Below are 16,499 nucleotides of genomic sequence, written 5' to 3'. Positions count from 1 at the left end.
TGGAGCAAACATGAATTTTCCAGAAGAATGAGGGGGCCGGAGAGCAGGATAAAGAAAGGGAAAGAGAGTCCGGAGTCCAGGGGTGGTTATTTACTCAAGACCACAGATTTCGAGTCTTGCTGTTTCCACAGAGATTGTAGTCGTTTCTCATCTCCCTCCAACCTACTCCCCTCGCCAGGCACAGAAATCCCTTTTTCCCAAATGGAAACCATAATTGTCTCAGCTTTTGGGTTTCACTGGAAATATAGGATTTATTCAATCCCCTATTCCATAGTGCATACATTCCCAAACTTACTCTGGAAACAGGAAACCACAGATAATAGGAAACCCTATTGAAATGAACAACTTTCCCAAAAGTTACCGACATAACTTGCACTTTCGGCCCAGTTTCTTTTGGAGCCAACCCAAGATTTTATCATTACATTTTTTGTATGTGATCTTTTATGACTTGTTTTTATTGTTGATTGACATGTTTTATTGCTTTGTTTTTATATTGTTGATGTCCGGGCTTTCGCCCCATGTAAGCTGCCCCAAGTCCCTTTGGGGAGATGGGGCGGGGTATAAAATTATTATTATTATTATTATTATTATTATTATTATTATTATTATTATTATTATTATTATTATTATAAAAGTTACCATAGCATTGCCCTGGAGTGCATTTTATTGGTGTTGATGTCGGTCTTTGTTGCAGGTATTTTGGTATATTTGGTATATACGTAGTATTGTGTTTGATCCGTCAGTTTTAACCGTGTTGTACCCTTGTACCCTTATTTATTTTATTTATTTACATCACTTTTACCCCGTCCTCTCACCCGTAAGGACTCCAGCTGGATAACAAATTATTATTATTATTATTATTATTATTATTATTATTATTGACATAAAAACACAGTATAACAAGGCAAACGAGATGTACAAGCTGGATTTCGTATCACAAAATCACAAGTCGAACACTTCCCAAGCGTTTAGGACTGTGTGATGTATTTTTGGATGATATGAATTATCATCCAATTAGCGCTCCATGCAGTCATGCCGGCCACATGACCTTGGAGGTGTCTACGGACAACGCCGGCTCTTCAGCTTAAAAATGGAGATGAGCACCAATCCCCAGAGTCAGACATGACTGGACTTAACGTCAGGGGAAAACCTTTACCTACCTTACCTATGAATTATTATTATTATTGTTATTGTTATTACTACTACTACATGATATGGGAATGGTATTGTACTTTACTTTAGCCACAGACCAAAAAAAGTACAAAAAAAGCACGGTGAGTTTCTGTGAATTTTCCAGGCTGTATGGCCACGTTCCAGAAGCATTGTCTCCTGACATTTCACCCACATTTGTGGAAGGCATCCTTGGAAGTTGTGAAGTCTGTTGGAAACGAGGCAAGTGGGGTTTATATATCTGTAGAATGTCCAAGGTGAAAGAGAAAAAACTCTTGTCTGTTTGAGGCAAGTGTGAATGTTGCAATAGGCCACCTTGATTAGCATTGAAGAGCCTTGTAGCTTCAATGCCCTGAGTCCCCTTGGGGAGATAGGGTGGAATACAAATAAAGTTTTATCATTATAATGCCTGGCTGCTTCCTGCCTGGAGGATTAATCATTGTAGGTTTGCTCTATCTGCCCACTCAACAATAGGATGCCTGGCCACTATTACTTATTACTTTGCACTTTATTGAATATTTTAGCTCTGAAACTACCTCTCCCTTGTGAAGTTTTCTGCATTTTGGCCCAGATCCATGTTTTAGCCTCCCGTTTTTAACATTTTATGTTGTATGCTGACTTTTATGACTGTTTTACTGATGTTGATGTTTTATTGATGCGATTTTGTTTTATTGTCTTATTACTGTTATTGTATTGTTGTGTCGGGCATGGCCCCATGTAAGCCGCTCCGAGTCCCTTCGGGGAGATGGGGTGGGGTATAAAAATAAAGTAGTTATTATTATTATTATTATTATTATTATTATTATTGACACAACGACGTTGTATGACACAGCAAACAAGATAGATATGCTGGGTTTCGTTTCACAAAATCACAAGTCGAACACTTCCCAAGTGTCTAGGACTGTGTGATGTATTTTCGGATGATGCGTGCAGATCCCAGTCGGGTAGCCTTTTGCAGTTGGCAGATCGTGATTTTGTCAATGTCTATTGTTTCCAAATGCCGGCTGAGATCTTTCAGCACGGCACCCAGTGTGCCCATCACCACCGGGACCACCTGCACTGGTTTCTGCCAGAGTCTTTGCAGTTCAATCTTGAGGTCCTGATAGCGGCTGAGTTTTTCCTGTTGTTTTTCGTCAATGCGACTGTCACCTGGGATGGCAACATCAATGATCCAAACCTTGTTCTTTTCCACAACTGTGATGTCTGGTGTATTGTGTTCCAGAACTTTGTCAGTCTGGATTCGGAAGTCCCACAGTATTTATTATTATTATTATTATTATTATTATTATTATTATTATTATTATCAATGATTGGGAAACAATCAGGGCCAGCTAACACCTCCCAACAAAGGATTTCCCCCAGGCAGGAAGCAGCCAGGCATTGAAGCTGCAAGGCTATTCAATGCTAATCAAAGTGGCCAATAGATACATAGGAGAATTTCAGAAGTAGGAAGGAAATATCATAACAAACTTCTCCCTGGGTTTTAAAAAATGTATATTCATTCACCCAAAGAGCAGCCCTGATGCATATTGCCATCCCATGCAGCCAGTGCCACCTAGTGAGCATGCGAGCACTAACCTTGGCTTTCCTTTTCCCTGCAGGCAGAAAGCCCTGGCGTCAACCGGAGGTCGAAGTGTCCAAGCGGCATGTGACTGGTTGGTAGGAATTAATATCCCATAAAGCACGTGTTCCATCTCTCTGTGTTGTTGCCTGATGGGAACTATGTCCATATGTTCATGTATTCACTATGAATAGAGCACTGGGGACAGTTGAGTTTTTTTAGTCCAAGTCCCAGAATGCCTTGGCACTAGATGCTTCCAACTATTGAATACACAAAGATAGAGACGGTATTTGCCACACACAATGCTCTCAACACAAAAGGAGCCATCCGTTCAAACAACAGGAAAGGAAATTCCATTTGAGCATTATGGGCTCTTCGTGCCCATAAGAAGAGCTGTTCAACAGTGGAACTCTCTGCCTCGGAGTCTGGTGGAGAATCCTTCTTTGGACGCTTCTAAACAGAGGCTGGATGGCCATATGTTGGGGATGTTTTGATTGTGTTTTTTCATGCTGTCTCTTCCAACTATTTTTTTATGATTCTATTCAAGGGACACATTTCAGCACCTTGGACAACTCCTTTACTTTAAGACCATGGCCCCATCTAAGGCCATGTTTCCATAAGGTCAGTGTAGACTTATATAATGCAGTTTGATTGCATTATATGAGTGTACACTGACCATTTATTGCATTATATAGCAATGTAGATGGGGTCCCAGACCTAATTTATACCACGTGGTATATGGAAGCCCCTGGCCACCCTAATACCTCAGCTATACTCTATCTCTTATAAGATTAATTCACTTTGTAAGAATTTCTCCTGTTTAAGTTCTAAAAGACCATTGTTTTTTTTTAATTAGTCTCGAATCTAGTGGGAAATCTGTATCCTTTGCCTATCCTTATATGGTCCTCGGTGTAATTTCAAAAGACCCTCTACAAGTCCTCAATTGAGCATCTACTTGGGTTATTATTTTTACTAAATCCCTGTGATCCACTAGAGAAAGCCTTGTGGAAAGACAGGCACATTGCAATCAAAATACATTTTTCCAGTACTGTAATTGTTTGGATGTATTTTGGGATTCGCAATAAAAATATCACACCGCAAATCACTCCTTGGTTTAACCCAAGGTGCCACGATATTGCGGTAGGTTAAACCCTTGTGCCGTCTGAACTGCCAACTTAAAATCCTGAATGTCGGTGGTTTGAATCCATGAGACGGGGTGAGCTCCTGTCTGTCAGCTCCAGCTTCCCATGTAGGGACATGAGAAAAGCCTCCCACAGCATGCTAACACATCCAGACGTCCCCTTGAGCAACATCCTTGCAGATGGCCAATTCTCTCACACCAGATGTGACTCCAATTTGCCTCGGACACAATAATAAAACCACAAACACAGTTATTTGGCAAATTTCACTACTGGTTCCAATACTGATTTCATTCAGTCACATATTGCAACACAGAAATGTAAAAAGCAAGTTGGGGAGGGGGACGATATGCAACAAAGATCAGATCTAATTTGCCAAATAGTCACTGTTTGAATGTTTTTATGCTGAATGTTTTTATATTGTGGAATGATATTTTAAATTGTAAGTCGCTCGGAGCACTCTGGTGGAGAGCGACTAATTAAGAAATAAAGTGAAGTGAAGTGAAGTGAACAAAGCAAGGCTGGCTTTAAAATAGTGAATTCCTGTTAAACACGTTGGCTTTTTAAAAAATGACCCTCTATGAAAGGAGTGGGGAAAAATCTGTGGGTTGTTTTTCAGTTGCCGCTGTTTGACTTTGAAATTCTAAGGCTCACAATTTGCTCATCGGAACTGAAAACAAAACTATCGTTCTTCTGCCTAAAAATCCAGTCTTGATTACATCCAGTTTTCTCTGTTTCTGCGGCACCATTGATGATACAATACTCACTGTGATAGTTAAACCATCTGGAACGCCCACCCCATTGCCTCTGTTTTGGCCCCAGGCTGTTTTCCCACGTCTGTGACCCTTTCCTGGATGACCCTCTTCCTCGGGAGTACGTCCTCTACCTGCGCCCCACGGGCCCCTTGGCACAGAAGCTCTCCGACTTCTGGCAGCACTCCAAGCAGCTGTGCGGGAAGAACAAAGCACACAACATCTTCCCCCACATCACACTCTGCCAGTTCTTCATGGTAAGTTATGGGCCCCTTCGACGCCCATTTGCTTTTCCTGGCACCCAGGCAACGCCTACGAATTACCTGGCATGTGACGGGAAGTTGCATGTACAATGCAAATTTGCAAAATGTTTGTTTTGCATCAGAGAGCTTTCCAAACATTTGCTGTTGGTGACACGCCTTTTAGACATGTATCATTTCGCAACACAGTAATCCAGTTTTACTAGCAAACCATGTGTGTGATAGGAAGCTGCATGTACAATGCAAATTGGGAAAATGCTTGTCTTGGATCAGAGCTTTCTAAACATTCTCCATTGGTGACACACATTTTAGACATGCATTATTTCGCAACACAGAAATCCAACTAGCAAACCTTGCATTTGATGGGAGGCTACATGTGCAATGAAATTGGTAAAATGATTGTTTTGGATCAGAGTTTTCCAAACGTTTGCTGTTGGTGACACAGCTTTTAGATATGTATCATTTCGCAACACACTAATCTAGTTTTACTAGCAAACCTTGTGTGTGATGGGAAGCTGCATGTACAATGCAAATTGGTAAAATGATTGTTTTGGATCAGAGCTTTCCAAACATTCGCCATTGGTGACACATCTTTTAGACATGTAACATTTCGCAGCACAGTAATCTGGTTTTACTAGCAAACTTTGTGTGTGATCGGAAGATGCATATACAATGCCAATTCGAGGATCCTGATCTGCTATAGACCCACAGTAGGACTAGAAGTTGACTTCTAGGACACATCACTTTGAGGACCTGAAATGGCAATGAAGAGAATGTGTTGTCAAAGGCTTTCATGGCCGGGATCACAGGATTGTTGTATGTTTTCTGGGCCATACATCCCAGAAAACATACAGCAACCCAATGAAGAGAATGTTGGGAAATTACTTCCATGCCTGTCAAGAGGCATCTGGGGATATCTGGGGTCCGAAAGAGAGGCAGATGCAATCATTGTTGGTCCTTGGAGGCTCCCAACCCTTGAGATTTCCCACCCCAGTAACCTAACCACTAGGCATGTCTGATCGATGAAAAAAATGTTTCAATTCTCGTTTCTAAAGTAGGGGGCACTGGCGCTTCGATATAGAAAGTATTTCCGATTTTTTCACCCAAAAATTTTGGATATTTCTGAAAATTCGTAATGATTCTAAATGTTTCTAAAATGGCGGACGCGCATGCGCAATCGCTACACACCGGGCTTGTATGGCAATCTTCCATGTGGACACAGAGGACGTTAGCCCCCACCTTTGCGTCCATCATGGAAGCTTCTGATTGGCCGGGGAGCGGCAGCCAAGTTAGGCTGCGCTAAGCTCCCATTCAAGGTAGGTTGAAGAAACGAAAAAAAAATATTTTTAAAAAATTTGGGGGGAAAAATTAACGAAACATTAAGAGACAATTAGAGAATGGGCCAACAATGGTTCGAATTACATTGCTGGTTGCGCTGTGAGACAATGTCTCGGAATGTGTATCAAAAAGCGAGAACAATCCGAAATAATTCCGATACACGATTCAAAACGATTTTTTGGACATGTCTACTAACCACATCCTCTTGCAGTGTGAAGACAGCAAAGTCGACACCCTTTGCGAAGCTCTGCACACCACCGTGACCCGGTGGAGGTGCAAGTTGCCCGCCCCGTTGCCCTTGGAGCTCTACACATCTTCCAACTTCATCGGGCTCTTCGTCAAGGAGGAGAGCGCAGAAATCCTCAAAAAGTTTGCAGCAGACTTTGCTACAGAAGCCTCTTCCAAAGCTGGTGAGTAGGCAAGGCCCGGCATGCGATATGTTTAATGGTCATTCCATGTTCCTCTGTTATTGTGCATAAGAAATAAGTCCTTCGAGGAAGGACATACCAAATTGCTGCATATCGGAGCAAAGTGCTTCTAAAAGATTTCACTCCGCCAGACAAGATTATGAAAGTTCTGCACATTTCGCACTACATTTTAGTACAAAATAATTAAGTGGATAAGTAAGAAGCTCTGCAGACACATTTCAGCAAAAAGCACAATTGCAAAAGTTCTACAGCATAGCTCCATTTCTGTTTCTTTCCCCACTTCTCTTACATAAGTCCCTTATCTAACATTAGAAGGTAATAGTGCCGGATGGAAAGTCTCATTTGGTAATTTCCAAGAATCATGGCATTGGAAAGGACCTCAAAAGTCATTTTGTCCAAGTATCAACCACTGCTGGATATCTCTTCCTGTTATGTCTTATAACAGACCCACCTGTCCAATCTCTACTGAAAAAAATATTTTTAGTTATAGAGTTTTTATTTATTATTATTATTTATTTATTTGCTCTGTTTCCACCTCGCCTTTCTCTACCACGAAGGGGACTCAAGGCTGCTTACATGGAGACAATAATTCAATGCCTTACAAACATATAATACAGACATTAAAATTAAATTAGATTAAAAACAGACATATTAAACATTTAAAAACATTACATTGAAATCACACCCACAGGCATGTGTCCTTTGTTACACACAAAAGGATGTGTATGAGAGAGAGAAAGGAGAAGGGAGAAAAAGAATTCTGTAAAAATACAAAATAATCAAAGGTATATTGTTCATGTATCATGGGTTGAGTGTTGAACTAGAACTTTCAAATCCCTGCTCAGCCATTTTCTTCTTCTTCATCATCATCATCATCATCATCATCATCATCATCATCATCATCATCATCCTGCTTTCTTCTCTTAGTCAAGACCCGAAGTGACTCACATCATTCATAACAATGGAAACCCATTGGGTGCCCTAGAGCAAGTCCCACTTTTTTGGCCCCAAGGCAATGCAAACCTTCTCTGAATTTATCCTGCCAAGAAAACCTTATGGTAGGGTCCTCATAAAGAACAGCAAACAAACAACAGCAGCAACAACAAAAACAACAGCAGCAGCAACAACAACAACAACAACTAGGTATAGCCATATCCTTCTATCTATGTGTACTACAGAGTCCTCTCTGTTTTCCAACTCTGAAATGCAGACTCTCAGAACCAATCCAGAAAAGACAGACTTTATAAAGCTCCGAGGACCTGATCTTGCCCTTGTTTTTTGATCTAAGAGAGAGCTCTCCCGCAGCGTCATGAATCGCCTCTTCCATGCTCATTGACTCAAATGCTAAAGAAAATCTATATTTCCTGTGATTCATTCTCTCCCGAAAAGGAAGCTGACATTTTGGCACTTCGTTCACCTTTTCTAGCAGACCTGTTTCTCTGTATGTATGTGGGTGGGTGCAGTTTCTTTGCTTTCTTCTTCTGGCATTTTCTGCCTCTGCTCCTGAACTCAAGATGCCGATAAACAAACAGTATAGTGACATCATCCGGCATACATACGGTTTTGCTATTCATTCCTCACACTTGGCCGCCATAATTCCTATTTCCTCCTCCTTTCTCCTCCTCCTCCTCCTTTTTCACTTAACTGTACATTTGAATAATATGATCTCTTGTGATCCAAGAGATGAAATGACCTCCTTGAACTTTGAGAGGCTTATTATATTTGTCAGCGGATGGTAGAAGCAGTCAGCAAGATCCAAGTTTAGATTGGGGTAGCCTTGGGATTTCCACCACCCACCCACTGGCTCTTAGCCTATCACAACGTCAAAAATCGCCTCCAGAAGGTTTTCCTGCTCTTTGGAATGGGTTTTTATGAACTATAGGGGATTACCCCATTAGATACGTCTTCATAAAGTCCTCCATTCAGTGGTGGAATATACGAGGGATATCCACAAAGTAGGCTACGTTTTGGAACTAAAAATGAACAAAGTATAGGAGAAAACATTTACCATATGCAGTTGAAAGACGCACCCAAATACCACATCTCACGTAGTCGCCATTCAAATCTGGGCACTTACCACAGCGATGAATGAGCTTTGCAAATCCCTCCCCACTAAATTCTGCCGCTTGCGCCCTCAACCAGCCGGTCAGCCCTTCTCGCAGCTGCGTAACATCGCCAAAATGCTGCATTGCCAGCCACGTCCGCATTGTTGGAAACAAGTAGTTAAGGGCGCAAGTGGCAGAATTTAGTAGGGAAGGATTTGCAAAGCTCATTCATCGCTATGGTAAGTGCCTAGATTTGAATGGCGACTACGTGAGATGTGGTATTTGGGTGTTGTTTTCAACTGCATATGGTAAATATTTTCTCCTATACTTTGTTCATTTTTAATTCCAAAACGTAACTTACTTTGTGGATAACCCTTGTATATGCAAATAAGCACTAGGTTCAATCTCCAGCTAGGAGCACTGAAAAGGACCTTTCCTTGAGCTTTTTCTATGACTTAGACTAGCCAGTGCAGCCCTCTTTCACTTATCTGTCCTGTTGTGTCTTTCAAGAACAGCCTTAAGACACTGTGGTAAGTAAATAAAACTGCTTTACTTCAGCAAAACATAAAGTACAGTATACTCAGTGAAATAATGCAAAAGAAAGCAGGAAGTCTTACTTCAGAAAAAGAAACAGGCATAAATCCAGATGGAGACTTGGAGCAGGCACACAGAGAGTGAAGGCATTAGAGTCAGTTTGTTACCAGCAAGAGCTGGCTGCACCTGCTTCTGCTTTTATAGCTGCTAGGGCAGTTCCTAATCACTCAACTGCATTTCTGGCAGCTAATCTAACTGAACGACGTCTCTGCTCTGTTTCCTTTCACCTCTCCTAGAATGAAGGTATTAGCAAAGTCTCCTCCTCAGACTCCAATTCACCCTCAGATTCAAGAACACTTTCCTGCTCCCCTTCCTCTTCTGAAGAAGAAGAATCCCTGACATTATCTGACTGGTTAGGGACCAAAGCACTGTCATAAAGTGGGATTGGTCAAAAAGCAGACCCATGTAAGGGAATTTTTATTGGGCTGTTACAGCTATCAATGGTTAGACTGGGTTCAAAAGGACCAACTGTTCGACTCTTTCTGAACATGGTGAAAAGTGGTTTCTTATGTTCATGTCCTGATAAGAACTGGAAGCTGATCTGGATATGGTGACCACATATTTCGCATTTGCAGATGTCCACGTCGAACCCCATAAGAAGCAGCTCCACGTGACGCTGGCTTACCACTTCCAAGCGAGCCACTTGCCCACCCTCGAGAAGCTCGCTCAGAGCATAGATGTCAAGCTGGGTTGTGACTGGGTGGCGACAATATTCTCCCGCGATATTCGATTTGCTAACCACGAGGTAAGTTTTAGGGCTTGAGGCAGCAGTCAATAATCTGCTGCCTCTCCAAATTTTTATGCCTTCCGTATAATATCCCCAATAAAACAATTAAGTAATGGGACAATTCAATAAAAACTTGGATAGCAGGAGGAAATAAAAACAGAATTCCCAATTTTTACTCTTCAGAACAAAACGGAGGATGGGGGGCACCTAGTCTACAAGACTATTATGAAGCCTGCGAATTAACAAGATGGTTAAAATTAGATTCTGATGACTCAAGAAGATGGGTCAGAATTAAAAAAATTAACGGATGGCACAATTGCCTGTGTTTAAAAGGATGGGTGGATAATAAAACTCTAAAAGAAACCAAAGGAGGACCAATGATCTCATCCATGGAGTGCTGGAAAAAATGACAAGGTAAATTACCAATAAATAAAGTAGATATGCCATCAATTGGGAAGAACAGATATTTGGTAAAATGATAACAAATTTAAAACAAAATGGAATGAAATTGATAAGAGACCTCTTAAACTCAGATGGGGCAACTGAGGATTGGGAAATGACAAAAGACATTTGTGGATACTCTTGTGCTAAGAACAAAGCCACCTCTTAGGCCAAATATATCGCAAAGGATTGTGAGGCGAGGTTTCAAATGAAGAATTTTATGCTATAGTGAGCCCTCGGTGGCACAGTGGGTTAAACCGGTGAGCTGCTAAACTTGCTGACTGAAAGATTGGTTGTTCACATCTGGGGAGCATGGGGAGCTCCCACTGTTAGCCCCAGCTTCTGCCAACCTAGCAGTTCGAAAACATGCAAATGTGAGTAGATCAATAGGTACTGCTCCGGCGGGAAGGTAACGGCGCTCCATGCGGTCACATGACTTTGGAGGTGTCTAAGGACAACGCTGGCTCTTCGGCTTAGAAATGGAGATGAGCATCCATCCCCAGAGACCTAGTAGATATTCCTGGGGAGGTGCTTGAAAAATAAAGTAGTGTTTCTCTATTTGCTGTTTTTGCACTTTCATAGTTTTGTCCCCTAACCCTATTGCAATGCCTAACATTGTGTGGAGAGATTTCTGTTGCATAATCCTAGTGTAAGAACCTGGCTATAAATAGTCGAAATGCATGAATATTTTAGAGTACATGAATGTGATGGGAGATTGTAGTCCCTTAGACAGAGGACGTGGAGAAAAGGGTTGCAGATAAGCATAAGAAGACTTTTGTTGTCGAAAGCTTTCATGGCCAGAATCATTGGGTTGCTGTGAGTTTTCCGGGCTGTATGGCCATGTTCCAGAAACATTCTCTCCTGATGTTTTGCCCACATCTATGGCAGATCAGGAAAAGGAGATATGCAGTCCTCCAGATGATGTTGAACAATAACTCCCAGCATTCTTTACTCTTGGCTGGAGCATCTGGAAATTGCCATTTAAGATGCGCACAAATGATTCCCATCTTTTCTCAGTTGGTATTCTCCAGCAGCATGTTGGTCTAATAAGTGTTTAGAAATATGCTTTTTAATCTATTGTCGAAGGCTTTCATGGCTGGAATCACTGGGGTGTTGTGTAGTTTCCAGGATGTATGGCTGTGTTCTAGCAGCATTTTCTCCTGATATTTCATTTGTATTATTTATTTATTTTATTTATTTATAGTATTTATATTCCGCCCTTCTCACCCCGAAGGAGACTCAGGGCGGATCGCATTGTACTCATATAAGGCAAACATTCAATGCCATATAACATAGAACGGAGACAGAGACAGACAGAGGCAATTTAAACCTTCTCCAGCTTCCAGCTTCCTGAGGGTATGCTTGATTCTGGCCACAGGGGGAGCAGCTGCTTCATCATCCACTGAGACGGCAACTTCCTCATTCCAACGGCGGCTGGATGCCTTTTAACATAGAACAAAGACAAGACAAACACAGGCTCCGAGCGGGCCTTGAACTCATGACCTCCTGATCAGAGTGATTCATTGGATCTGGTTGCAGCTGGCTTGCTCTCCAGCCTGCGCCACAGCCTGGGTCCGAGTTATGATATATATAATTCTGTACTGCAAATTTGTTAAAGAATGATAAAATTTTAATATTTTTTAAAAATAAAAATAAAAATAGAACATGAACATCCAGTCTGGAAACCACACAACATTATTTTAATCACTGGATAAAGTTTTCATGAAATGCTGCAGCCCAGTAAATAGTTAAGGGTAAGAAGCAGAAAGATCTTGGTTGGATGATTTTGGCTGAAGATTTCTCCCTACTCCTTTGTTTTCTCTTCTTCTGCAGACCCTGCAGGTGATCTACCCATATGTACCACAGAACGATGACGAGCTGGAGCTTGTGCCTGGGGACTTCATCTTCATGTCTCCCGTGGAGCAAATCACCACCAGCGAAGGCTGGATTTATGGGACCTCCTTTGCAACGGGATGCTCAGGATTGCTACCTGAAAACTACATCACCAAAGCGGACGAGTGCGGCACTTGGGTGTTCCACGGGTACGTAGCAATTCATTCATCCTTGAATGAAATGTATATATATATATATATAGGCACAGTTCAACTGTATCGTTGTGTGTTGTGCTTGCGATACAGGTCATACTCGATTCTGAACCCCTCGTCTTCCTCTTCCCTTCTGATGTTCACCGACGGGGTGATGGATCGAAGGCTACAAGAAGATCAGGGACCAGGAGATACTGGACCACTAACTATTTTTTGTCAGAATATGCAGGTAAAGCCTGTGAATATTTGTATACAGGTTGATTATAACTTACTGTATATACTCGAATATTAAGCCTAGTTTTTCAGCCCTGAAAAAGCTCCCCTCGGCTTATACTCGGGTGAGGGTCCTGCTTGGCTTATATTTGGGTCAGCTTATACTCGAGAATATATTTATTTATTTACAGCATTTATATTCTGCCCTTCTCACCCCGAAGGGGACTCGGGGCGGATCACATTACACATATAGGCAAACATTCAATGCTTTTTAACATAGAACAAAGACAGACAAACATAGGCTCCGAGCAGGTCTCGAACTCATGACCTCCTGGTCAGAGTGATTCATTGCAGTGATTCATTACAGCTGCTCTCCAGCCTGCGCCACAGCCCGAGAAATATATGGTACATTTATTATTTTTCTCTATTGTTGCTACTATTACATTTATTTTACTCTATTTTATTATTAATAATACATTTATTATTTCATTCTGATATTATTATTATTATTATTATTGCATTTATGATTTTACTCTATTTATTATTACTTGTATTATTTTCCTGTATTTATTATTATTATTACATGTATTATTTTACTCTATTATTATTAAAAGGATACATAAGCACATTTGCATTAAAGAAGATGAGAATAATGATTTGAACAGAGTTGGAAAGTCTTATCTTAAATTTAAGCTTTATATAAATATTCAAAATAATTTAACCTACTGATGCCTCAATTAATGTAATTTTATTGGTTTCTATTTTTATTTCTGAAATTTACCACTCTCGGCTTATACTGGAGTCAATGTTTTCCCAGGTTTTTTTTGGTAAAATTAGGTGCCTCGGCTTATATTCGGGTCGGCTTATACTCAAGTATATACGGTATCTGGAAATCCAAAATGGTCCAAAACCCAGAATAGTTCCCTGAGTGGCTGAGATAGTGACACCTTTGCTTTCTGGTTATTACAAATATTGTGTATAAAATGAGTTTCAAGATCTGTGTCTAAAGGCATACAGTAGAGTCTCACTTATTCAACATAAATAGGCCGGCAGAACATTGGATAAGCAAATATGTTGGATCATAAGGAGGGATTAAGGAAAAGCCTATTAAACATCAAATTAGGTTATAATTTTACAAATTAAGCACCAAAGCATCATGTTATACAACAAATTTGACAGGAAAAGTAGTTCAATACACAGTAATGCTATGTAGTACTGTATTTATGAATTTAGCACCAAAATATCACAATGTATTAAAACATTGACTACAAAAACATTGACTACTAAAAGGCAGAGTGAGTTTGATAATCCAGAATGTTGGATAAGCAAATGTTGGATAAGTGAGACTACTGTGTATGAAAGTCAATGGTTTTTGTGTTTAGACGTGGGTCCCATCTCCAAGATGACTTATTCTGTATAGGCAATTCATCCAAAATCCAAATAAATCTGAAACCCAAACCACTTCTGGTCCCAAGTATTTCAAATTAGGACTACTCAACTTGTATCTATTTCCCAGATTGGCTGGACAGATTGGTTGTTGCTACTCTTTTTAAAAAATATACCAACATACTGCCTTTCTTTGTGCAGCCTTTAAGGATTACTAACCCACCGGGGCCTCAGAAAAGATGCCTTTTCGTTTGCCGCCACGGAGAACGGATGGACGTCGTGTTTGGAAAATACTGGCTCTCACAGTGTTTTGATGCCAAAGGTGAGTCTGCTAAGAAATTTAATTTAACAATGAAGAAACAGAATGGTGTAATAGTTTAAGTGTTGGCCAGATTTCCTCAGTGACCCTTCCTGCTTCCAGTTTCAACTGGTTGATGAATCTGCTGAACAATGTTTTATGGATTTTGTACAATCACTTTGAAATAGTATTGGCATCATGTATTCTTGTGCCGAGAACAAGTGTTAAGTTTGGAACTTAGTAAGTACCTGGAAATTTGTTTTTAATATGTGATGTTTAATGGATATATTTGTAGCATATGTTGATGTATATAATAATTTTAGGCCACCAGAAGAATGTCTGGAGTAAGGCCGTAACCGGTCGTGGTGCGGCTGATTCATATTCAACTCAGCACAAGAATACATGACACTGATACTATTTCAAAGTAACTGTACAAAATCCATACAACATTGTTTGTGATTACTGTGAATTCAAACAGTATAACTAGTTTATTTATGTATTTATTTATTTACAGTATTTATATTCCGCCCTTCTTTCTCACCCCAAAGGGGACTCAGGGCGGATCACGTTATACACATATAGGGCAAACATTCAATGCCCATATACACATAGAACCGAGACAGAGACAGACGCAGAGGCAATTTAACCTTCTCCTGAGGGGATGTTCGATTCTGGCCACAGGGGGGAGCAGCTGCTTCATCATCCATTGTGACGGCACTTCCTCATTCCAATGTCGTAAATTAATTAAATTTGCCTCCCCACTTTATAAGTGGTACCTTATTTCCTACTTGATAGATGCAACTATATTTCGAGTTGCTAGGTCAGCAATGAACAGGAGCTATTTTTTATTTTTTAATTGATGGGTGCTCACCCCGCCATGGGCTGGCCTCGAACTCATGACCTCATGGTCAGAGTGATTTATTGCAGCAGGCTGCTCACCAGCCTACGCCACAGCCCGGCCCCTTAAATATAATTTAATATTCAAATTATTTACTGAACTTGTTTATTTTCTATTTTGTATACAAGTGGGCTATTTGTGTTGAGTTTGTCTACTCAGGAACCCATACATATTGGCCTTTTGCAATTGACAGGTCGTGATTTTGTCAATGTTTATTTTTTCCAAATGCCGGCTGAGATCTTTTGGCACGGCACCCAGTGTGCCAATTATCACCAGGACCACCTGTACTGGTTTATGCCAGAGCCTTTGCAGTTCAATTTTGAGGTCCAGATAGCGGCTGAGTGTTTCCTGTTGTTTCTGATCAATTATTGTTGTTGTTGTTGTTGTTGTTATTATTGACACAACGATGTTGTATGACACAGCAAACAAGATAGACATGCTGGATTTCGTTTCACAAAACCACAAGTCGAACACTTCCCAAGTGTCTAGGACTGTGTGATGTATTTTCGGATGATGCGTGCAGATCCCAGCAGGGTGGCCTTTTGCAGTTGGCAGATTGTAATTTTGTCAATGTCTATTGTTTCCAAATGCCGGCTGAGATCTTTTGGCACGGCACCCAGTGTGCCCATCACCACCGGGACCACCTGCACTGGTTTCTGCCAGAGTCTTTGAAGTTCAATCTTGAGGTCCTGAGAGCGGCTGAGTTTTTCCTGTTGTTTTTCATCAATGCGACTGTCACCTGGGATGGCGACATCAATTATCCAAACCTTTTTCTTTTCCACAACTGTGATATCTGGTGTGTTGTGTTCCAGAACTTTGTCAGTCTGGATTCGGAAGTCCCACAGTATCTTTGCGTGTTCATTTTCCACGACCTTTGCTGGTTTGTGATCCCACCAGTTCTTTGCTGCTGGGAGGTGGTACTTGATGCATAAGTTCCAATGGATCATTTGGGCCACACAGTTGTGCCTCTGTTTGTAGTCTGTCTGTGCAATTTTCTTACAGCAGCTGAGGAGATGATCAATGGTTTCATCGGTTTCCTTGCACAGTCTGCATTTTGGGTCATCAGCTGATTTTTCAATCTTGGCCTTAATTGCATTTGTTCTGATGGCTTGCTCCTGGGCTGCAAGGATCAGGCCTTCTGTCTCCTTCTTCAGGGTCCCATTTGTGAGCCAGAGCCAGGTCTTCTCCTTGTCAGCTTTTCCTT

The 16,499-nt window shown here is 41.0% G+C and overlaps 1 protein-coding gene across 1 annotated transcript in view; it reads left to right on the top strand.

Annotated features, from left to right (window-relative positions):
- ubash3b (ubiquitin associated and SH3 domain containing B) overlaps positions 1–16,499 on the top strand; it is a 105,428-nt gene that overhangs the window by 66,784 nt on the left and 22,145 nt on the right. The window contains exons 2-8 of the mRNA XM_062961383.1: positions 2,772–2,825; positions 4,693–4,879; positions 6,432–6,630; positions 9,863–10,032; positions 12,289–12,497; positions 12,594–12,729; positions 14,301–14,421. Coding sequence (XP_062817453.1) covers positions 2,772–2,825; positions 4,693–4,879; positions 6,432–6,630; positions 9,863–10,032; positions 12,289–12,497; positions 12,594–12,729; positions 14,301–14,421 — 1,076 coding nt within the window. The remainder of the gene's footprint in view (positions 1–2,771; positions 2,826–4,692; positions 4,880–6,431; positions 6,631–9,862; positions 10,033–12,288; positions 12,498–12,593; positions 12,730–14,300; positions 14,422–16,499) is intronic.

Source organism: Anolis carolinensis, unplaced genomic scaffold, assembly GCF_035594765.1.
Source record: "Anolis carolinensis isolate JA03-04 unplaced genomic scaffold, rAnoCar3.1.pri scaffold_8, whole genome shotgun sequence".
NCBI lineage: Eukaryota > Metazoa > Chordata > Lepidosauria > Squamata > Dactyloidae > Anolis > Anolis carolinensis.
The sequence above is the reverse complement of the archived record's forward strand: the minus strand, read 5'-3'. Positions and strand labels throughout refer to the sequence as shown.